Consider the following 24,414-nt stretch of genomic DNA (forward strand, 5'->3'; position numbering starts at 1 on the left):
TAAGAGTTCCTTTTTCTTCTTCCTCTTCTTAAAGAATTTTAAGCATTTCATATAATGCTGGTTTGGTGGTGATGAACTCCTTTAGCGTTTTCTTATCTGTGACGCTCTTTATCTGACCTTCAGTTCTGAATGATAGCTTTGCTGGATAAAGTAATCTTGGTTGTAGGTTCTTGCTGTTCATCACTTTGAATATTTCTTGCCATTCCCTTCTGGCCTGCAAAGTTTCTGTTGAGAAATCAGCTGACAGTTGTATGGGTACTCCCTTGTAGGTAACTGTCTGTCTTTCTCTTGCTGCTTTTAAGATTCTCTCTTTGTCTTTTGCTCTTGGCATTTTAATTATGATGTGTCTTGGTGTGGTCCTCTTTGGGTTCCTTTTGTTTGGGGTTCTCTGCGCTTCCTGGACTTGGAAGTCTATTTCTTTCACCAGGTAGGGGAAGTTTTCTGTCATTATATCTTCAAATAGGTTTTCAATATTTTGCCCTCTCTCTTCTTCTAGTACCCCTATAATTCTGATGTTGGTACACTTGAAGTTGTCCCAGAGGCTCCTTACACTATCTTCATATTTTTGGATTCTTTTTTCTTTTTCAGTTGGGTATTTTTTGTTTCTTCATATTTCAAATCTTTGACTTGATTCTTGGGATCCTCTTGTCTGCTGTTGGATCTCTGTATATTATTCTTTATTTCAGTCAGTGTATGCTTAATTTCTAGTTGGTCTTTTTTCATATCCTCCAGGGTCTCACTAAATTTATTGGCAGTTTCCATAAAATTCTTGAAAAACCTTATAAACGTCGTCTTGAACTCTATATCCAGTCATTTGCTTTCCTCCATTTCTGCCATTTGTGACCTATTTCTTTGTCTCCGCATTTTTTATGCTTCCCTGTGTTGGTAGAGTGGTTTTGTGTGCTAGGTGTCCTGTAGGGCCCAGTGGCTCAGCCTCCCCAGTTACCTGAGGTGAACACTCTTGGTACACCCCCTTGTGGGCTTTGTGCACAGTCTTGTTGTAGTTATGCCTTGATTGTTGTAGGATCACTGGGAGGAATTGACCTCAGTGAGAATCAGCTGTGTGTGCAGAGGGAGAACTTCTGTGCTGAAGACACCCTTCTGGGGCAAGACTTGCTTCAGTGGGGCTTTGGTGCTCACTGAGTCTGCCCCCTGAGTGTGTCCCTTATGGATCTGAGGAGTTGTAATCTGGATGGTCCCACTCTGACCACTGGATACACTGGCTCTTGGATCTAAGGAGGTGCTAATTTAGCCTCTGCCTGAGGTTACCCAGCAGGAGCTACGAAGAGAACTGCAGATTCCCCTTCCTTTTTTGGAGTTTGGAGGTGCCCAGATGAGGCCCAGCTGTGAAGCAATGCAAGCTGTTGTGGGGCCTTGGGCCTTCTCTTGGAAGTTTTGGGTCTGTCTGGCCCAACTGCAATTTGTTAGGTAATTTTCAGGTTGCAAAGGGCCAGGGCATTCATATGCAAAAGCCTCTGCCGCAGCCTGGGTAGGGCGGGGTCTCAGGGAATCAAAGGGCAGAGCAAGCAGCTATGGCGGATCCTCAGCCCTGCCCTAAGGGGCCCCGCGTCTCAGTGTCCTGTTAATTGCTGCAAGCACCTGAGGGAAAGCTGCCCTCAAGTTCCGAGTTCTGCCTGCTGCCAGACAGTCCAGTTTCTCCCTGTATGAGTCCTGGGTCCCCAGAGACTTCCGGGAACTGGAGTTCAGAGCAGTCGGGAACTTGTGACTCCCTCCCGATTCAAAAAGACAGCCGCGTCCTCAGGTACCAGCCCCTTTCCGCGCGTGCTCGAGCCTCCGTTCCTCTGCACTTTACTTCCGCACCTCCTCTGAGTCTCCGTGTGCTTTTCTCTTTCCTTCTAGTTGTAGAATTTCCACTCAGCCAGCCTTCCTGTAGTTCTGGGTGATGTCCGTTTTGTCTTTTCGTTGTATTTTTGAAGTGGTTGTGGGAGGCAGCAATTTCTGGTGTTTACCTATGCCACCATCTTGGTTTCTCGATGCAAAAATTCTTAACAAAATTTTAGCAAATCAAATCCAAAAACATTTAAAAAGGATAATACAAGACCAAGTGGGTTCATTCTAGTTGTGCAAAGTTGGTTAAACATTCTAAAGTCAAACAATGTCATTTACAATATTAATAACCAACCCCCCCAAACCCAACCATACACTCCTTTCAATAGAGGGCAGAAAAAGTAACTGACAATCTCAACACTCCTTCCTGATAAAACATCTCAGCAAACTAGAATTAGAAGAGAACTTTGACTTCCATACAAAGATGCATTTCTCCCTCTTCTGTACTATCAAACAGTGTAATTACTGAAGGTTTTCTTAAACATTAACTGTTGAAGTTTCCTGTGTCTTAAAGTTTGCTGGGATGATTCCTCTGTGAAACCATCTGTCCTGGTGAATTTGGGGATGGGATGGGTAGAAGTTTTTTACTTTCTTTTCCTGTGGTAACTGGCCTCCTTAGAATTTTCTATCTTAGTAATATATTATTTCTTGAAAATTATCATTTTATCTACATATATAAATATTCACAGAGAACTAAGTAAATTAGTGTCTTATTATTCTTTTGATAAGCACTGTTATTATGTTCCCGTTCTTTTATTTTGCATATTTGTGTTCTCTTTAAAAAATTATGAAATGAAAGAACTAGATCTCTTTATAAGAACATGAGTAATTACTAGCTATTTCTTGATACACTGAAATAAATACCTCAGGCATCCCTTGAATTATGAAATAATAGTTATTTATATATGTGTACTTTGCTCAACAACATTTTAAACAAAAATACCTTTTTTGATCTATTTCTTGTTGCTGTTTAACATGTTTTTTCTCAAATTCACGAATATTTTCCACACCAATTTCTTCACAGAAGTGTTGAAAAATATCATCTTCAACCTTTTACATGATTTCAAAACAATTGGTTTAATAATCAATTTTAAGAAAGTATACAGACAATGCTTAAATCTAAATTTTCCTCTCTAAGGATTTCCTGGATTAGGCAAAAAACTAATCCCAACAAGCATTATTGTACTCTTTGGAGCCTGTGCTTTCTTGTTCTTCAACTCCATAAACTATGCCCATCTATTTTCAAGTTTCTTATTCTAAAAATTAAATAAGAATGCACAAAAGTAGTTCTATTAAGAGTTTTGGCTTCATGAAGTGTTTAAAATGAAAAACATTTCAATTACATTAGCCACACCAAAATGTAATATTATATATAAATAAAATATTCTTTTTACGAACAATACCACCGTGTCTTAGGCAGAATAAAGCCTGACTAGAGAAGAGAATTAAGACCCAAAAAGATTTGGAAAAACCAGAATAAGCCAAATCCAACAAAATAACATTTAACTTCAATATTTTTAAAGCCCTGCATTTATGTAAAATTATACAACAAACAGACCTATTTTTACAGCAAGACATGTTTAAAATTTTCAGATTTTAGTTGAATATAAATGAAATATGAATGTGACTGATTGGTGCAATGGTGAGCTATGATTACACAGGTCATCCAAACCATGGAAGTGACAGCTCTGTGTGGTGCTCCAGGCACTCTGTCCTGCTCAGACAGTACTTTGACATTATGCTTTGTTCTGGGCATTGACAAACAACAGAGCACCCAAGAGGATGGTTACCAGAACTGGCTTAACCTGGAAAAGCGACATTAAGGAGCTATGCAAGTATGGCTTCAAATCATGTGATAAAAGGTAGAACTAAAAGCAATGGGTGAAAATTACTGAGTGACGGTGTGATGAACAACTTTCTAGGGATCAAAGAGAAGCCACAGGGAAATGAACTAAATCAGAAAGTTCCTATTAAGAAGCAGAGGCTAGATGACCAAAGCTTTGTTTCCCCAGAGCCAACCACGGTGCCTGGCAAATACAATAAATGTTCTGGAAATAATTACTGAGCGAATCTTTTGGTTTAAATCCTCACTCAAGGATATGTTTTATTGATTTTTAGAGAGAGTGGAAGGGGGAGAAGGAGAAGGAGAGAGAGAAACATTGATGTGAGAGAAACACAGATTGGTTGCCTCCCATACCGGTGATTGAACCTGAAACCTTTTGGTGTTATGGAATGATGCTCCAACCAACTGAGCCACCGGACTAAATAAGTAATCTTAAATGATAACTCAAATGACAAAGTTCTTTCTTCCTGATGTTAACGGCAGTGGGAGAAAGAGGCGGTAACTACAATGAGCAAGGAAAGGCTGGAGAGCAGAGAGGGTAAGTATGCACTGGTCATTGTCCCCTGAGGTGGGCAATAGTGGTTCTCAAAAGACCAAGAAAGCCGAAACCGGTTTGGCTCGGTGGATAGTCGGCCTGCGGACTGAAGGGTCCCAGGTTCGATTCCGGTCAAGGGCATGTACCTGGGTTGCGGGCACATCCCCAGTGGGAGATGTGCAGGAGGCAGCTGATCGATGTTTCTCTCTCATCGATGTTTCTAACTCTCTATCTCTCTCCCTTCCTCTCTGTAAAAAATCAATAAAATATATTTAAAAAAAAAAAGACCAAGAAAATCAATTTTGCAAACCAGTAAAACTTAGTACATATTCAAGAAGCTCTAAATCTGGCATCTGGTCTAGAGCTACGCTCTACATGCCACTTAGTAATAAATATATCATTCATGACCTTGTCTATCTTTTCTTGAAATTCTTCAATCCTTTGTTGCCACTTTTTGATTGCTTCATTCAACATAGAACATCGAGAATCAATATTTAGTAGTTCACTTTGTAGCTGAGATTGCTCCTAATTACAAGAAAAAAAATCTTTTTTAGCATGGCTATTTTAGCTTTATATAGTGAAGCAAAACATGTGATAGGTATCTTTTAGAATAAAAGGGGAATCCAGGAGGTAGGATAAATTCAGGTACAATTGTATAAGATTAACAACCATAAAAATAAAGTAACTAAAGGACTATAATATAATCTCAAATCATGAAGTAGAGTGTAAAATTACATGGTGCTACCGAAATGTAACTCCTGAAACTCCATGTCCTGGCTCTAATGTCCATAGAACTTTATGTAAGTCTCTATTACCCGCTGAAAGGCAGCAAGGTGCTTTTTCTTCATCATCTCCAGTTCACTTTGCGAGTATTTGAGTCGAGTATGAGTTCCTTGCACTAGAGCCTGTATTTGTTTTAAATCTGCTTCCTTGCGAAGCATCTTCATTAAATCCTAAAGAGGAAGAGAAACATAGAGAACATTTTACAGCAGAAAAAGCACTTGCACTTTTCCAAGTGCTTTCATAAGTCATAATGTCACTGACTTTTTACAGATAGCCACAGCCACATTCCCTCTTCCCTGCTTCTGGGCTGTTAAGAATATAAGCCATCTGGAGTAACCAAGAAGCCATACAGCATCATCAAACTTACCGCATCACTCACGCTTCCTAACAGGAAGCAGGAATGAAAATGGCGGAGTGGGGACTGCGGGTTCCGCTCAGGCACATGGATGGGACCGTGTGACACACTGCGCCTGGCTTTTAGTGCACCCTTACCTTTCTGCTTGCCTCATCCACTCCCTTCTCCCTTCACTTACCCTCTTTACTCAACCAAATTAACTGCCTAGTGTATGCTCTTCTGTATTTTACTCCAAGGCCTTACATGAACATGTGTATACATATCTACCTATGTTTTTTTCTTATTTTGCAAATTAAGAATCATATTAAACATGCATTCCTGCCTCTTGCTTCTCTCATTCAATTACTCACAAAAGTCAACTTAGATAAAGCTCTAAATTCATTCTTTTAATAGTCGCGTATTATTCCAGAGTGAGTCTGTACCAAAATCATTTAACTATTCCCTACATAAGGGGCATTCACTTTGTTTCCAGGGTTTTGCGACCACAAACAATGCTGCAACAACATCCTTGAATGTCTGCCTTTACTATAAGCACTGGTGCTCCTATTTCCATGCAATCAATTCCCCAGGGTGAGATTGACGGGTCAAATGTATTCACATTCTTAATAGCTGGTACCAAGCACTTTCCCCAAGACTATAGTAATTTACATTTCTATAAATAATGTATGAGCTCACGTTTCTTTACATCTCTACCAGCATAGATATTTTTCCAAGTCTCTTTGATAGGTATGAAGTAATCTTAATTTAATTAGAATTCATCTGAGTACTCTATTCTATATTGAGCATTGTTTCATGTGCACTAGCCATATGGAGTTCTTTCTCTGAATTGTTTAATCCTATCCTTTGCCCAGGTGTTTCTATCATAATGTTGTTATTCATGTCAATTTTTAAGAAGTTCTTTGATAGTACAGAACCTACAGTATTCATTTTAAACTTTAAGAAAACATATACAATGGCTCTTTCTCCTAATTAAAATTTTTTTAACATTCAAGTAGTTTAATTTATCTGGAATTTATTTTTGTATGTTATAATATAGGGCAAATTAGTTTAAAAAACATAATTATTCTACTTAGTATTCTATAACTTTTATAATGTGGATTTACCTTTAATTCTTGCATTAGATGGGTTCTTCTGTCTCTTAAATTCTTTATCTCTTTTTCATCCCAGCATCGAGCCTTGTATTTTAAGTCACTTGAACCTCCAGAGATCACCCCAGATTTTAAAAATAATGTTCCATCAAGAGCCACTGTCTGTAAAATTAAAAATATTTTACCTTGGAGAAATGTACATGAAGAAGATAAAAGTAGGACATAATAAGGCAATTATTACAGCTGAGAATTTTTAGATAAGAAAAACCACATAAAAATCTCTAGCATATGAAAAGACACCAACCAATAAACCAAATACAAAACCCTATTTTACTCAGGCTCAAAGCAATTCTAGGCAACAAATTAGAAATTAAAAAGGTTCAAAATAAATTGTATATTAGTTCCAAACATATTCAATATTGAGAAGAAAAAACCAAGGATATTTGTATCTACTATCAAATAGTTTGCATTATGTAATGCTGTCTTTTGAAGATTTTGAAATCACATGTCAATGGCATATTTGGCTCAATGAATAAATCTTATGCATACATCCTTTCACATACATGTGAGTTTACCTATGTGAAGTTCCTAAGAAGTACAACTGGTAGAATTGCCCATCACAGAGCTGATACTAACTCACACTTTCACAGTAGTGAATGGCATAGCCTCTCTCCATGAAGTGCTGTCAAACTTTTTGATGTGGATCAATCTGAGGTGAAAATACTATTTTGGTGCACCTTTATTGGGCATTTTCCATATTTTAAGTAAGGATGCGTTTTCATATTTAAGAGCAATTATATTTCCTTTTATAAAATTTGTTCATATCCTTTGTCCATGTTTATTTTTATTCATTTTCTGATTAATTTGTAGGAAAATTTGATCTTTACTATGAGCTGCAAGTATTTTCCCTAGTTGCCATGTCTTTTTTATTTTATTCATGGTGGGTTTTGCCATGCAAAAATGTTTTATGTTTATGTGAATTTATCCATCTTTTCCATAGATTTTGGGATTTTTATCATATTGCAAAGGCCTTACTCTCTCTGCAATTTAGAAAAAATTCCCATGGTTTTTCTTAGTACCTTTATAGTTTAATTTTTACACTTTTCTAATCCACCTGGAAAGCAATCTGACATAAGGTGTGAAGTCTAGATTCAACTATATTTTATGCCAGATGGTATCCAGTTTTCCAACTTTCTGTACCTTGCATTTTTATTCTCTCTTGTTTAATGTGTATAATTTTTGAAAAAATGATCTTTTCACAAATTATCCAGCTAGTTAATGACATTTTTCTGGATTTTTTTTTCTACACCATATTAAAAAGATATATAAGTAGATTTTCCTATATATATTTTATTTAAAGTAACAGCCATCCAGTCTATCGGAAAGAAAGCAAATAATTGTTGTTTTTGTGGTGACGGGGAATAGATGGAAGCACATGTATTTAAAGAAATTCCAGCCCTAGTTGGTTTGGCTCAGCTAGAGCCTTGGCCTGAGGACTGAAGGGTCCCAGGTTCAATTTTAGTCAAGGGCACATGCCTGGTTTGCGGGGCTTGATCCCCAGTAGGGGGCGTGCATTCTCTCATCATTGATGTTTCTATCTCTCTTTCCCTCTCCCTTCCTCTCTGAAATCAATAAAAATATATTAAAAAAAAGAAATTCCAGATTTAAATATTTTGTTACATAAAATTTAAAAAACTGAATTATCATAAAAATCTTGATGACCAAATGATAGCTAGCAGAATTACTATAATTTGTATGAATAGTTTCTATATACTACATGTTGTTTAGAAACTAACCAAAATGTTATTTGGTGATGTCACTTGCAGTATTTGAATAAAGAAAATTCTAAAACATGATATCAAGTCTATGAAAAGATATGAAGTCCATGAAAAACCAAAGGAACAAATTGAAGACATGTATCTGTGAAAATGTGACATCTAGTCCAAGGTTTTACATATCCTAAAGCACAGAAAAAATTCCTGAAGTGGCATAACAATAATAGGGAGGAGATAAGGTCTCTGTAATATACTTAGGACACAAAATACAAAGCTGATTACAATTTTGAAATAACGATAAGAACAAGATGTAGCCTAAAGGGGAAAGGCATCTTATGTGAACAGATATAAACCATTAATATTTGTTAAATGAAGGAAGGAATAAACAGTCTTCATGTGAGTTCTTTAAAATGACCTCACAAATCTTCAAAAATCAATTTTACAAAATATATTTTACAAACATACAAAAATAAAATGTAACATATTTAATTAGGTAGCAAAATAAGGAAGATATCTTAGTAGCTCATTTATTCCATCTGCTTAAATTTAATATGTAGAAATCAATGACAGTGATTCCTAAGACTGTGATCACATTATCATTAAAATTATTACTGATAGGAGTACTAAAATATGTGAGAAGTTATTTATGTTAGCCAGTCAATAAAAAACTAAAAATTACTATCCTTCATAATAATAGCCTGTTTTGTGTTAACTTGCAATAGTGGGCATTCCAGATCAAATATTTTAATTCACTAGTAAATAAAAAAATGACTACAATTTCTTGAGAGTTATTTGCAAGGCACTATAGTATTTTGAATGTTATTACTTAATTTAACCCATATAACTCTATGTAATAGGTACTGTTATTTCCCCAATTTTAGATGAGAAAACTAAAATTACAGGTTTAGAAACTTGTCTAAAGTCACATAATTAATTTCTAAGCAGCATCACTGGTTTTGCTTCATGGCTTATGCCCCATGGCGCTATGTAAGCTTCATCAGGGATATACTAGTAGTTTTAAAAAAATGTATGTCAGATAATCTGAGAAATGAAACATTGTTAACTGAATACACACTCTATTCAACTGAGACTAAAACAATATTTACTTTTAAGACCAAAATTTCCTTGAAAGATATTTAGTACACTCATTTTAATTGTGCCATTTCTATAACTTCAAATGTGTTAAAACCTTGAATGTGTAAGAATTCTTCCATTAAACTATGGAAGAATTAACCCAGAATATAAAATAAGCACCTGAAAATTTTCCTGATACTCACAAACACATGTACTACACATTTAAATGCAGGTCCCATCGAGATTCAGCTAGAACATACATTGCATCTGAGCAAAAAAAATAAACTTCCTTGAAGGTATTATTACAATAAATCTAATTTCCAAAATATAATTTATGATATAGGGAAATGCTACAGAAGTGAATTTTTGAAAACTCAACTAAGCATTATAAAAACTATTGAAGCCATAACCATCTTAGGTTCTATGTTAGTTTTCCTTATTAAAAGTCATATGAAAGCATATAATAATATTTGTGTAATATATTAGTCTTATACATATTGCTTCAGATTACCCAAAAGTACAATCTAAGCATCTTACTTTCCGTCTTTCAGGTCCATCAAAGGCAATGTGCCTTGCTTCCTCCACAGTCTCACAGACAAGGCCATTTCCACACACAAACTGAATTACTTTCTTCAGCTGAGGAAACTGAGTCTTTATGACATCAATCACCATTTTACAGCCTTTAATCTCCCGCAACCTTTCATTAATTGGCTTGACCTAAAAAGTTTAAAAAGCACTTATTAGATACACTGAAATAAAAAACCAAGTACAGTACTCAGTACATTCTTTCTCAAAAAGCATAAATACGCGTGACAGTAAGAGATTAACAGTATACACAATAAAAGCTTGACAAGAACCTGTCAAACTGTATCCCACCATTAGCTTGTGTACTATTTTTAAAAAATATACTTCGTCAGCCCTAGCCAGTTGCTCAGTGGATAGAGCACCAGCCTGCAGACTGGAAGGGTCCAGGTTAGAATTCGGTCAAGTACACATACCTTGGTTGCAGGCTCAAGGCAAACAATGTGTTTCTGTCTGTCTCTCCCACTCCCATTCTCTCTCTCTCTCTTTCAAAAAAAAAAAAAAAAATCAATAGAAAAATATCCTTGGGTGAGGATTAAATTTAAAAAAATACACTTCATCAAAGTCCAGAAGATAACATTTCCAGATTCAACTCCATCACTAGCCAGCTGGGACAAAGTAATGCAGGATAAGTACTCCATGCTTTCAAAATCATAAAATCTAGTGAGAGATAACACCTGTGTGTGTGCCAGAAGTGGCACAGCATTGTGGCTCAAAAAATCCCTGAGAGCTAATTAGGAGAGGGCTGAGGTTCATACTCAGGTCAGTCCTAGTCTAGGGCATGTGCTCTTGGCCACTGCCTTCGGTTCAGGTTCTGGAAGGCAGGACCAACAGAACATTTTCTTTAGTAGCCACGAAAAAAAATCAACGAAGGATATAAATCTTAAAAAAAAAAAAAAAGTATTGATGAGAGAGAGAGAGAGAGAGAGAGAGAGAGAGAGATTTGTTGTTCCACTTATTTATGCATTCATTGGTTGCTTCTTGTAATGCCCTGACCGGAGCTGGAACCTGCAACCTTGGCATATTGATCGGGGCGATGCTCTACCAACTGAGCTACCCGGCCAGGAAGAGAATATCAATCTTGACAATGACAGAGTTCCTGCCTCAGGATTCAGACTCTCGATACCCCAAGGCCTCGCAACACAAGCCCCAAGGCTCCACATTCACCTGCTCTACCAAGACTGATGCATATTACTGGATCACTGATGCATTTTTACCGCTGAGACTCTGGTTGGCATTTCTCCGACACACCTTATGTCTTATCCATCTCTTACACTTCGCTATTGAATAAAAATATTGCTGTCTAGTAGGCTAAAACAATGTCCTCAAAAGCATCAAGGTAGAGTTATGGCAAACCAGCTATGGAAGAAATGGTATGAAGTCAGAAAGGACAGCACACACTTGATGTTATTCCTGGCCTGCCAATACATTAACACCAGCCATCTGAACGACTGGCTGGCATCCAGGCTGATTTTTTCTATCACTACCATAGTTTTAGGCAATAAAGACATACTTTAAACAAGATTTCTCACTACTAAATGCTAAACATTTTAAATTTCTTACATCAATGTAATCTAGAGCAAGGAATGTCTCAGGCTCGGCTCTTTCCTCCTTCAGAAATCGAATACAATCTCTTGCTACTTTTTCAGAGGTTACAATAATGGCCACTATGTACCGGCCAAAAAGCTTAGTGACAGCCAGCTGGTACTTCTTATGAATAGGATGACACAGGTCAAGCAGTCTTCCAAACTTAGCAGGTTTCAAAAAAGGAGAGCAAAAAATACATTCATAAGGAACATATAATTCATTGTTTTCTAATGTAACAAAGCAGCATAAACCAAAGACTAATTTGATAAAATTATAAACATCAGATTTTCATGGAGTCTCATTCAAATGGACATAAGTTTTATTATGAAATATTCATTTAGGTATGTCATATTTCACTTAAGAATAATGAGGAGGAGCTAGCCTTACCAAGGTATTAAAATATTTTTGCAAAGCCACAGTAACTCAACGGTATTCATCCATTCCCTCATTTACTAAATAAGAATTAGGAGGACCCCTCATTTCATCACCACATGCAGGTACTGAGCTAGGCACTGGGTAAACATTACTGAACAAAGCAGATACATTCTGACCTCACAGAGCTGTCTAGTAGGGAAGAAAGATATGAATAATCAGTTATTAGACACATGTACAGAATAGACTTATAATAGACACTGTGGTAAAGCACAGAACACTCTGAGAATGTATTACATGTAGGTTGACCTGAGATGCCAGGGACGGCTCCCCACAAAGAAGTGCTATTTGAGATCTTAAGGAAGCTCAAGAATTGATTAGATTCAATTCAATAAGTTTTCTTAAAAATGTCAGAACATCAACCATATGATATCAATGCTTCCTAGACTATCTGAAGATTCAATTTTATGTCTTAGACTCTTTTTTCATTTGCTTGGTTCTACTTCAGGAATACTAATTTCTTTATGATAGGATCATGATTGTTGTTAATACTTGGTATCCTGCTCTTTTTTTTCTTCTCCTTTCACCTTGACTATTAAAAATTCTTGCAGCACACTAGTTAAAAACTGCTGACCTAGAGAGTACTATGCTAAGTGAAATAAGCCAGTCAGAGAAAGACAAATACCATATGCTTTCACTTGTAAGTAGAATCTAATGAACAAAATAAACAAACAAAATAGAGACAGACACATAGAGACCAGACTGGCAGCTGTCAAAGAGGAGGGGTCTGAGGGGCTGGGCGAAACAGGTGAAGCGATTAAATAAACAAAAAACCAAACCTCATAGACACAGACAACAGTACGGTTATTACTGTGGGGGCAGGTGAAAGACCATAAAAGGGGCCTAAGTGGTGATGAAAGGAGACTAAACTTTGGGTGGTGAGCAAACAATGCAATGTGCAGATGATGTATGGTAGAACTGTACACTGGAAACCTATATAATTTTATTGACCAATGTAACCCCAATAAGTTCAATAACAAAAATAAATGCTTTAAAAGGGATATACTTCATTTTTTAAAAAAATATCCTGGATGATTACCATTTTCTGAAGTTTATGGCATTAGATGTATATGAGCCCTTGTTGGCCCAGTTTTTTTTTTTTTTTTTAAACTAGTTTTTGTCATTTTGTTTGATACTGGGGAAAGGATTCTGTGACCAAGACTTATTCCTTCATCATTATCCTGAAGTCAAGACCAACAATTAAAAGTCAGAAAGTAAAAAAGGATGGTATAAAGGAGAAGCTGGGGTGGCCAGAGATAGGAGGAAAATCATGAGACTGGTATCATAGAAGCCAATGGGCAGGGGTTTCAAAACAGTGCAAGTGGTTAACAGTGTCAAATGCTGAAAATAGGCCATCATGAAATAAGGACTGGGCAGTGAACACTGGTGTTAGGGACCAAAGTGTGAAATGCCAGACCCCAATACCAAAGGAAATAATTTTGTGAAGTTGACACTCTAAGCAACAAGATTAGATATTGCTGTATTTGGGCTAATGAAATATACTAGCAAAACTGAATGCAGGTCAGATTTAGTAAATAAAAGTTCATTGTTACAAAAGTATATCAATGATGTCTACTGAAAATATAAAAAACAAACACAGGAAGAGGTGTACGGCTGTGTGCTTTGGGGAGAGAAACTACTTCATGGCAACCAAGTCCTTGGGGATACTGGCCATAACTTGGACTTTCTGGTGATGTGTTCATGGAAAGGTTCCTCCCCCAAATTACTTATCTAGAGATACTACTGGATGTTATTTTCATCTTCACCCCAAATATTTACTATAGTTTAAAAATAAATAATAAAACAAAGATTTCTGAAATAATTTTTCTTTCAAATAATGATAACATTTTAAATCCCAAATAAGAAAGCTTAGCCTTTTTGTTTAAATTAACTGTGCATCTGTTACCACAGCGTCTGGGTAAAGTCTTTGAAGGTTTTCCAGAATCTCTGCTCTCTTTTGCTGGCGTTTTCCTTCCTGGGTATCAATCCCAGCATTCTGCAGTTCACTTCTAATAAGACTCATCTCTTCATTAATTTCCGCAATTCTTGATTTTGTTTTTTCAATTTCATCCACTAGTATTTCCTCTTGCTGTTTTTTCTCTTTCAAGCAATCCCTACATAATAATAGCAAAAATAAATTATATAGCAAAAAGTAAAACAAAAATTTAGAAATTACAAGACACAATATACTTAGGTTTGGCATTGCAGGGGAATGGAATAGTGCTCTATCAATTTTAAGTGATGAAAAATGCAATAAAATAAACCTAGCACCAAACTTGGGCAAAAGAGATTTTAATCATTCTTTAATGATTCAAAAGATACATATTTCTGGATATTGAAAAAGTAAAGATAGAGCAATATAACCAGAGCAATCATCATGGGCTTAATAAATAAATGCCAATTTAAAAAATTCTTAGTGGGAGAATACTTAGATTGTACTAGCTTTTATGACATAACTTTCATTTTAAAATGTTAATACCAAAAGAGTTTTAAGTTTCACTACTGATAAACATTTATATTTTCAAAACTTAAATATTTTATTTATGTGCTGAAGTATAATTTTTTATTATATACACTGGAAGAGTGAAAACATGATACAGTGAAAGCATTTACTTGACGAATATACCACAAATAAACCAGACCCTTGAACTATGACAGCTGCAAAACCTTTAACAATACCCACATGCATGTTTTTGTGTACTCCTCCAACTTCTCTATTCGCTTTTTATGATCTTCTATTTGTTCTTTTACTTGTTTTAGATTTTCCTAAATTAGGAAATGAAACCTAAAATCAATTACAGCAACTCCAAACAAATAAAATTGATTATTTTTCACTATCTGCTTAGAACTTACTGTAATATCCTTAGTTGTTCTGAATTTGAAATATATCAAATATAACCACATGAAAATACTCATAAGAGCAAATTTTAATTGTGAAAAGGCAGGATGGTGTAGAGCTTTGAGGTTGTAAGAATCAGGATTCAAATCCTGGCTCCACCCTTTACTAAATATCTGATCTCTACAAAGTTTACTATGGTAAACTCAAACTCCCTCCAAGGGTATTATTTTCAAACTAGAGGCCCAATGCATGAAATTCGTGCAAGGGGCTTGGCCCTTGCCGCCACAGTGGCCTCCTCTGCCTCAGCCCCCGCCACCACAGCGGCTTTGTCCGGAAGGTCGTCCAGAAGGACGTCTGGTCTAATTAGCATATTACACTTTTATTATTATAGATGATATACAGTTCTTTTCTTTTTCTCATATCTGAAATTTTTTTAGTTAAAATATTTTAAATTAGTACCAAACTGAGATGGAGTAAATAGGTCATCCACAGAGAAATAAAAGAACAATGAAATAACAATAGAATCTAATCTTACATGTGCAACTTAATTAACAACTAAAAGAAACTAAATCTCAGAAAAATAAAAACTAGGTGTCCCTCTCTGAGCAATTAAGAGAAATATTATCCTGCATTATAAAATTAGTTCATAAATGAAAAGATGCCATTTGGTAATGTTATAATATAGTATAAATTGAGTATTTCACAAGAATATCAATAATTTCTCCTGGGACTTCTCCTTTAATATAAACTATCTGTGCTTTGTTATATATAATGAATTTTTTAAAATTTATTTTTCAGTTACAGTTTACATTCAATATGATTCTGTATTAGTTTCAGGTGCACAGCGAAGTTGTTAGGAAATCATGTACTTTACAGAGTAGTCCCCCCGCACTGCTTCAAGTACCCACCTGGCCTCATACATAAGCATCCCAATATCACTGACCATATTCCCTGTGATGTAAACGATTCATGCAATAAACACTTATTCGCTGGCTAACATGGCTAGGACGTAGCGATACAAACAACAGGACACCTGAAGGGATGCTGGGTAGAGGGGGTTGGGGGGGGGCATCTGTAATACTTTCAACAAGGACACAGTCTCTGCTCTCACGGACCAATGTCTCGTGGGAGAGACAGATAACTGAATAAGTCATCCCAGCAGAATGGCTTAGTGCTATACTAGCACAGGACATAGAAGGCAACTCTAGGCAGTGGGAAGAGGGCTTCACAGAAATCCTGCTCCATTCCCATTATCACTAAATCTAAGTGCAGTGGTAGTCTCCAATCAGCTTCATGTCTTTAACCTCTCCTGTCTAATTCCTCTTGTGCACCACACAGCAAGATTAATCTTATTCCACTACTAAGTAATGTAAATCCGGGAGTGTAGAAAAGTCAGAAACACAAGTCTTTTTCAGTCTACCACACCCGGAAAAAGAAGAAATATGAAAGTTTTTAAGTGGAAAGGAACAAACACATTCTATGAAGATGCTTATCTCACTGTATTCATGTATCACACAAATTCACTGAACAAACAACTCTGCTAGGTGCCAGAGCTGTAAAAATAAGCAAGACACCGTTCATTTTTCTCTAGGACGCAAACATCTTAAAATTAGAGCTCCCCTATTGAAATTTTAATATCTCACTTAAGAATTTCGTGCAAAGAGAAAAAAACAAGGTTACTTAACAAAGGACACAAAATTTAGTCAACTAGGAAACCTGCCCCTGCCTTTACTCTGGCCACCCCCAAGGCTTGTGTCATGCCAGATGGGTTTCTTTGTGGCAATTACTTCACTGGGCAGATGCGTCTCTGAGGGATCACTCCCTGTTATACAAAGAGCCTGGAATAAATGTCAGACATGCCTTGGTTGAGGAATAGCTTTCCTGGAGGAAACGTGAAAGACCAGAGCCATCATCCCACAGGGAGGGGGTCAGGGACTGGGTGCTCTGCTGGACACATAATGGGGGAAATCAGTCTGCTGTGGTAGCAGGCATTCTGCATTTGAGATGCCAGCTGATAGTGCTAGTGTCTGGAAAACCAACCACTGCGCAGCACCTAGCCATCTGGTATCTGTGGGAAATTATGCCCCCTCCTGTCCAGGGAGGGAGTCAGGGAACTGAGTATGAATACAGATTTCTCCATCTTTCTCCACCTCAATCTATTTCTTCTCCTGTCCGTGTTTTCATATTCAAAAGACAACAGCAATTCAACCAAAACGTACTGACATGTACTAAGTACAAAATTTATAATGGACACTATTATGAATCCTGCCTTTAAGAAGCTTCCAGTCTAGCCCTAACCGGTTTGGCTCAGTGGATAGAGCGGTGGCCTGCAGACTCAAGGGTCCCAGGTTCGATTCTGGTCAAGGGCATGTACCTTGGTTGCGGGCACATCCCCAGTAGGGGGTGTGCAGGAGGCAGCTGATCGATGTTTCTCACTCTCTATCCCTCTCCCTTCCTCTCTGTAAAAAACCAATAAAAATATATTTTTAAAGAAGCTTCCAGTCTAGTAAAGCTGTACCAACTAACTGTGCTTTTCCTTCAATTGGATAAAATTCTTTAGATATAGATTAAGAATAATGAGTGATTAGATGCAGAAGAAATTATTCTCAGTGGTTTTTTTTTGGTGGGGTAGGGAGAAAAGGCAGGCTAGGTAAGGCTTTGTGCTGTGGTAACCATAGAATTTAACATGTAGCGATAAGTAAGATTTTTCAAAATTAGCATGCACAAAGGCAAACGTGTGCAATGAGAATTTGTAGCAATCAGTGTACAATTTTATAATGCAATACAAATTATTCAAGTGGTTTAAAATTAATTACTGCTATGTTACTATATTTCCTGCTTTTAAAATTTATTTTAATCCTCACTCGAGGATATATTCATGGATATTAGGGAGGAAGGGGGAGACAGGGAGAGAACACCAATGTGAGAGAAACAAATCTGTAACCTCGGCGTGTGCCGACTAGGGATCCAACCCACACCTTTTGGCGTAGGAGACAATGCTTCAACCAATCCACCAGGCCAAGGCCTTTTTTCTTAATTTTTAAAAAAATTAATTTTAAAGAGGGGAAGGGAGAGGAAGAGGGAGAGGGAGAGACAAACATCGATGTGAAAGAAAAACATCAATCAGTTGCCTCCCAGACACACCCCGACTGGGGACCAAACCCACAACCTGGGTATGTGCCTGACCGGGAATCAAGCCCTCAATCTCAGCGTACAGGACAGCGCTCTAACAAACTGAGACACACCAGCCAGAGGACATTCTTCTCCTCCACAAAAGTCCTTTCTTCTTTTTTTTTTTGTAAGTCCTTTCTTCTATTCATATGATTATTATACACTACACCAGTGATGGCGAACCTATGACACACGTGTCAGAGGTGAGACGCGAACTCATTTTTTTGGTTGATTTTTCTTTGTTAAATGGCATTTAAATATATAAAATAAATATCAAAAATATAAATCTTTGTTTTACTATGGTTTCAAATATCAAAAAATTTATATGTGACACGGCACCAGAGTTAAGTTAGGGTTTTTCTTTTCTCTTTTTTTTTTAAAATATGGAACGCTTCACGAATTTGCGTGTCATCCTTGCGTAGGGGCCATGCTAATCTTCTCTGTATCGTTCCAATCTTAGTATATGTGCTGCCGAAGCGAGCACAAGTTAGGGTTTTTCAAAATGCTGACACGACGAACTCAAAAGGTTCGCCATCACTGTGCTACACCATGAGGCATAGAGGGAAAGAGCAGATCTTGGTGCAGGATCACACTCCTTTTCATCTTATTCTACCTGCCCATCACTGTGAGGTAGACATACCTCTCCTTATTGTACAAATGAAGAAACCAAAGTCCAGACAAGTTAAATAATTTAATTACCAAGATCGCACAGGTCAGTAAGTAACAAGACTAGCTGCAAGCCAGGTCTGTCTTACTCTAAGGCAGACCATTAAAATGCTATTTTGAGCTTTGCGCGTTGGCAGTATCGTAGCCAAGGAGGTTTATCTGAGGCGGGACTATTGCTAACTGGAAAAAAAATGCTATTTTGATGGCCACTTCCCATGTAGACTATGACACTCCTCTTGGGCAATGGCCTTAATGTTTCCAAATGATTTTGCATTCACCCCTATTTGATACTTAATTGTGTCTTCCCTTTATGCATCCTCCTCCTACCCTCCCCGGGCTGTATGATGCATGTAAGAACAGAGGCTATATCGCCTGCCCATCCCTATCACTATACAGAGGCACAGAGAATGCTGATCGACTGTGCGGATGGAGGCACTATCTGTACTTTAGACCTACAGTGGCACCTATATGACAAGCAGCATAACAGGTAACCAACAATTTGTTTATTAATCGCTTATGTCTGATGTAAATCCACTTCTATATTGAAAAGCTAATATAAAAAGCTAATAACATTCCACTGAAAGTATTTGTAAATCGTGAGTGTACAAACCAAGTACCTGAGCTTCTCCATGCCTCCTCTTTTCAAATGCCAACCTTTCCTTATCAGCCTTCTGTTCCCACTGCAGTTTTTCCAGTGGTTGGGTCATTATGGCCACCTTCTTCCTTACTTGTTCCTTAAGTTCTTTATAACGATCCAGCTGTGTAAAGAGCATTTGAACATTGCTATCTCAAAGAAGCATGAGAGGGAAGTCTTTATGTGATATCCTTTATTAACGTAATTACTAACAGATATTTAATCTCATCAAAAAGTGTTTTACATAAATTAGATCAGAATTGGCCATCTTCTCCAGATAAATGTGAACATTAAATGAATGTTTTACTTAAAACAGTTTAGATACATCAATAAGATATTCAAAATCAACTCTAGCAGGTCTCTGTAAGAAATCCTTAAAAGAGAAAGGAGATTAAACCTCATTAAATCCAAAAGAGGAACTCAGAGAAAATTATGTACTTTTCCTATTTATGTAGTCACAAAATTTTAGTACCTATATTGTAATGTTAAACTATTATAAAGTTAATGAAAAAGATAAATGATAAAAATTTAGTGGAATGTTTAAAAACTGAATTACAAGTTTTTGGATATCTACCATCAATTTATTGTACGTAAATTTTATATACTACATTGGATATTAATTCATCACTTAATATTTTAAATCACATTAAGTAATCAATTTCCCTGTCAATTGTGATCATCTCTTCAAAGCCATATGTATCTGACTTTTAAGTTTTTATAATATTCATAAAAGTTATTTTAAAAACACAAGAATTACCTAACACTTATTACAAAATGATATATATAATCATCTTGAAGTATTTTCTATGACTTTAGTAAACTCAAAAATGCTATAATGCCATTTAATCTTTTAAAGAAAAATAGCCTAAAGATTAAATTTAGATTCCATATACAGGTTGCAAATTTTAAATCCTCATAATTTAGATTCTGAGGACAATCTCTTAAAGGATCAGAAAGAGAGGTCATTCTTCAAACTTTTTTTCTAATTAAAAGAAGTTGAAAGACTAGAAACGAAAGATTTCCCATGTGCTGAATTTTTCACCTGACTGGCTTCTAATTCAATGTCTCGCACTTTCTGTAGGACTTCTTCTGATTGCTTTTCAAAACTTTTCCATGCAACATCTAGATCAACCAGCTCTGTCTCTAGGGCTTTTATGTCATCTTCCTGTTTAGAACATTGTTTTTCACTGTCCTTCACAGATTTCTTAGCCACATCTAATTTCTTAAGATGGTGAGAAGTGTTTTCTTTGGCTTTAATATATTGGGGCCTCTTCTGATTTAAAAGTGCTTCAAGAGATCTAAAAAGAAAAATCAAGTCTGCTTTAAAGGAAATTAAATGTTGTGATAAATAAAGGGAAGAAGTTCTTTTGACCAGATCACACATTTAAAAACAAATTCTAAAAACTCACTTTCAGAGACTGTAAGCAGAGCAGTCATTGCCAGAGTTAGGAGGGTTGAATAGGTGAAGCACAGGGGAATTTTTTGAGTGGTAAATACTCTCTATGACACTGTAATGGTGGACACAAGACATCACACGTCTGTAAAAACCTACAGAACTTTATAGCACCAAGAGTGTACTTTAATGTATGCAAATTTAAAAAATCACTCAGAGGAGGCCAAGACATCCTAGATGGAATATAGAAAGCGGCAAAAGAATCTAACTGTATTTCATATGCATTAAACCACCTTACTGAAGGGGTGGGGATAAAAAGTGCCAGCCTAAGTAACTTTAGAAATGAGTGGCGTCTGCGAAGCTAAAAGCAAAAAAACTGTACATAAGCATCCTACTCTAGTTGATAAGGCTGCTGCCTAGGAGGGTATGATGTACAATTCCAATGCTGCCATACGTGATTCCTAGAATTGAACAATTGAGCAAATGCTGGCATCTTGTGAAAGGCAGGTTTCTCACTGTTGGAGTGGGAGGTTGTAGATGGGCAAGAAAAGGTCAATATCTAAAGTGATGTCAAGTTGATATGATGAATCATTAGGTAGATAGGTCATATAACATATGGTCTGTGGACATCCCTGATACATATAACATGATGGGAATGGCATTTTACACCTGTGGTTTTCTTTCCCAAATTCATAAACCCTGTCTAATTGTGAAAAACCTACCAGACAAATCCCAAATAAGGAACACTGTGCAAAAGAACCCTGAACAATACTCCTCAAAACTGTCAAGGTCATCACAAACAAACAAGTGTGAAAAACTGTCACAGGCAAGAGGAGTCTATGGAGATGTGATCATTAAATGTAATACGGCATTCTGGATTTTAAAAAAGGACAATAGGTAAAAACTAAGAAAATATGAATAAAGTATGGACTTCAGTTAATAGTAATATATCTGCATTGGTTCACTAATTCTGACGAATGTATCATACTCATAGTGTAAGATGTAAGTAGGAGAAACCAAGTGTGGGGAATATGGGAACTCTGTCCTCTCTCTATAACTTTTCTGTACATCTAAAGTATTCCAAAGTAAAAAACTTAAAATAATCAACTTTCAAAACATCACTTTTATTTTTATTTTCTCTATTGATCTACATAAAATCCAACTGTTAATAATTATTTTTAAAGACTCACTTTAATTCTTTTTCTGTTTGTTGCAGCTGTCTAGTTAGCATCCCATGCTCCTTTTTCTTGGCTTTCACTGTGTTTTCATGATGAGAAAGAGATTCTTTTGTGTCACTCAAATTCCTGTTCACATTCTCTAACTCAGTGTTCAGCAAATGAATTTTTCTCTCATTATGATATAGCTTGAAAAGCTGCAGTTGAATCTTATTTATTTTAAGTTCTTCAATGAGAGTCTGGTAACGTTCTGCCTATAAAACAGTAAATTCAACAAGAGTTAAAAGGAAGCATATTTAAGTTGACTTTTCATAAACTCAGCTATAATTCCAACAAATAATTTCATGTGATATACACACATGTAAAAATATTAAGAAACAAAAAAAATCACTAATAAGGAACACATCTACCTCTCATTTATTTCTTTAAATATTTTTTAATTGCCTACTATGTACCAGGCCCTGTTCTTTGTGCTGGGTATACAGTGAAGAACAAAATAGAAATAGTCCCTGGTCTTTTAAGTTTAAAATATAGTTATTCTAATAGGGGGGGAGGGTGAAGAGGAGTCATTGAGTAAACAAATAATAAACAAGATATCATATAGCAATATATGCTATAAAAGAAACAAAAGAGTAATGCAATAGCAACAGAGAGTGGGTGCTAATTTAGATTGGGGGCATGGACAGCAAATGCCTGACAGAGAATGGCTTTTTATGAAAACTTGAATGAGAGAGTATTTGCCATGCAAAAATCAGGTATACAATTACCCAGGCAGAGGAGATGGCAAAAGCTCGGCTAGAATAGAGTGTGGGTGTTCAATAAATACTAAAGGTCAATGTGGTAGGAGAGTAGAGGAAGTTAAGGCCTGAGAGGTGAATAGGGGCCAGATCAGAGGCTGGGTGGGAGACTAGATTCTTGGTGTAGTGGGAAGCACTGCACTGGAAGAGGTTCTATGCCAGAGGAAGACGGAATCTGATTTGCATTTTAAAAAGATCACTCTAGCCGAAACCGGTTTGGCTCAGTGGATAGAGTGTCGGCCTGCGGACCGAAAGGTCCTGGGTTCGATTCCGGTCAAGGGCATGTACCTGGGTTGCGGGCACATCCCCAGTAGGAGATGTGTAGGAGGCAGCTGATCGATGTTTCTCTCTCATCGATGTTTCTAACTATGTATCTCTCTCCCTTCCTCTCTGTAAAAAAATCAATAACAAATATATATATTAAAAAAAAATAATAAAAAAATTAAAAAGATCACTCTAAACACACATAATTATCAACCATACATGCGGTACTCTACTAGGCATTGTGAAGGGTACCAAGAAAATACCACAGAACAGCATTTGCAAAGTGTGGCCATTGTTTCTTAGGGGTCCCCCACACTATTTTAGGGAGTTCCTGAGGTCAAACTATTTTCAAAGTAATACTAAAACTTGCCTTTTTCATTGTGTTTATATCTGCGCTGATTGATGGTGCAAAAGCCAATGATGAATAAAGCTGCTAGGCCTTGACACAAATAAGATTTAATACAGAAACAGATGTGAGAATTCATGTCTTTTATTAAGCTAGATATTAAGATTACAAAAATGTAAAAACAATGTTACAGTTCTAATTATTTAGTTTTAGAAAAAAGAAAGCAGTTTTCTGGTGGGAATGTAAACTGGTACAGCCACTACAGAAACAGTACGCTGGTTCCTGAAAAAATTAAGAACAGTTACCACATGACCCAGCATCCCTCTTCTGTGTGTCTACCCGAAAAATTAAAAACCATTTATTTGCAAAGATATATGCATCCTTATGTTCACTGCAGCATCATTCACGGTGGCCAAGAAATGGAAACAACCAGTGTCCCTCAATAGATGACTGAATAAAGATGTGATACAGCCGAAACCGGTTTGGCTCAGTGGATAGAGCGTTGGCCTGTGGACTGAAGGGTCCCGGGTTCGATTCCGGTCAAGGGCATGTGCCTGGGTTGCGGGCACATCCCCAGTGGGAGATGTGCAGGAGGCAGCTGATCGATGTTTCTCTCTCATTGATGTTTCTAACTCTCTATCTCTCTCCCTTCCTCTCTGTAAAAAATCAATAAAATATATTTAAAAAAAAAAAAAAAAAGATGTGATACACACACACCCCCTATGGACTACTACTCAGCTAGCTGTAAGAAAAGATGAAAAACTGCCATTTGCAACAACATGGATGTACCTTGAGAATATTATGCTAAGTGGAATAAATCAGTTAGAAAAAGCTAAGAACCATATAGTTTCACTCATATGTGGGATATAAAATGAAACTCATAGACGGACAACAGAATGTTGGTTACCAGGGGGAAATGAGTAGGGCAGTAGCAGGGTAAAGGGGGCCTATTATATGGTGATGGAAGATGATTTGACTTTGGGTGGTGGGCACACAATGCAATATACAGAATCCTATATGATCCCAATAACCAATGTCACCGAAATAAAAAAAGAAATGCAGTTTTTTCACTAAAATATTATTTATGTTAACATATAATACATTACTTATACATTGATCATTAAAATATATATTTTAAGTTTCCCAGTTTTAATTTCAAATACAATAAATACTGGTAGATAGTTAATACCCACATGAACAGAAACTCTGCAGTCGCCAATAATTTTT

General features: G+C 36.6%; 1 protein-coding gene, 1 non-coding gene and 1 pseudogene across 3 annotated transcripts in view; 1 reads left to right on the forward strand and 2 right to left on the reverse strand.

The window, feature by feature from the left end:
* The window catches only part of SMC1B (structural maintenance of chromosomes 1B), a 59,756-nt gene that overhangs the window by 27,835 nt on the left and 7,507 nt on the right, over positions 1–24,414 (reverse strand). For both annotated transcript variants that reach the window (XM_036298320.1, XM_036298319.1), the window contains exons 5-15: positions 21,796–22,034; positions 20,255–20,510; positions 19,196–19,336; positions 14,586–14,668; positions 13,809–14,016; positions 11,447–11,632; positions 9,839–10,018; positions 6,468–6,614; positions 5,042–5,179; positions 4,635–4,751; positions 2,792–2,898 (exon numbers count right to left, since the gene is read on the reverse strand). In XM_036298320.1, coding sequence (XP_036154213.1) covers positions 2,792–2,898; positions 4,635–4,751; positions 5,042–5,179; positions 6,468–6,614; positions 9,839–10,018; positions 11,447–11,632; positions 13,809–14,016; positions 14,586–14,668; positions 19,196–19,336; positions 20,255–20,510; positions 21,796–22,034 — 1,802 coding nt within the window. The remainder of the gene's footprint in view (positions 1–2,791; positions 2,899–4,634; positions 4,752–5,041; positions 5,180–6,467; positions 6,615–9,838; positions 10,019–11,446; positions 11,633–13,808; positions 14,017–14,585; positions 14,669–19,195; positions 19,337–20,254; positions 20,511–21,795; positions 22,035–24,414) is intronic.
* Positions 18,290–18,396, reverse strand: LOC118652195. Its single transcript, XR_004966464.1, has one exon. It is a non-coding gene; the product is annotated as a U6 spliceosomal RNA (small nuclear RNA).
* LOC118652181 lies at positions 18,698–18,852 on the forward strand (annotated as a pseudogene).

The sequence above is a fragment of the Myotis myotis genome, unplaced genomic scaffold, assembly GCF_014108235.1.
Source record: "Myotis myotis isolate mMyoMyo1 unplaced genomic scaffold, mMyoMyo1.p scaffold_m19_p_3, whole genome shotgun sequence".
NCBI classification, from domain to species: domain Eukaryota; kingdom Metazoa; phylum Chordata; class Mammalia; order Chiroptera; family Vespertilionidae; genus Myotis; species Myotis myotis.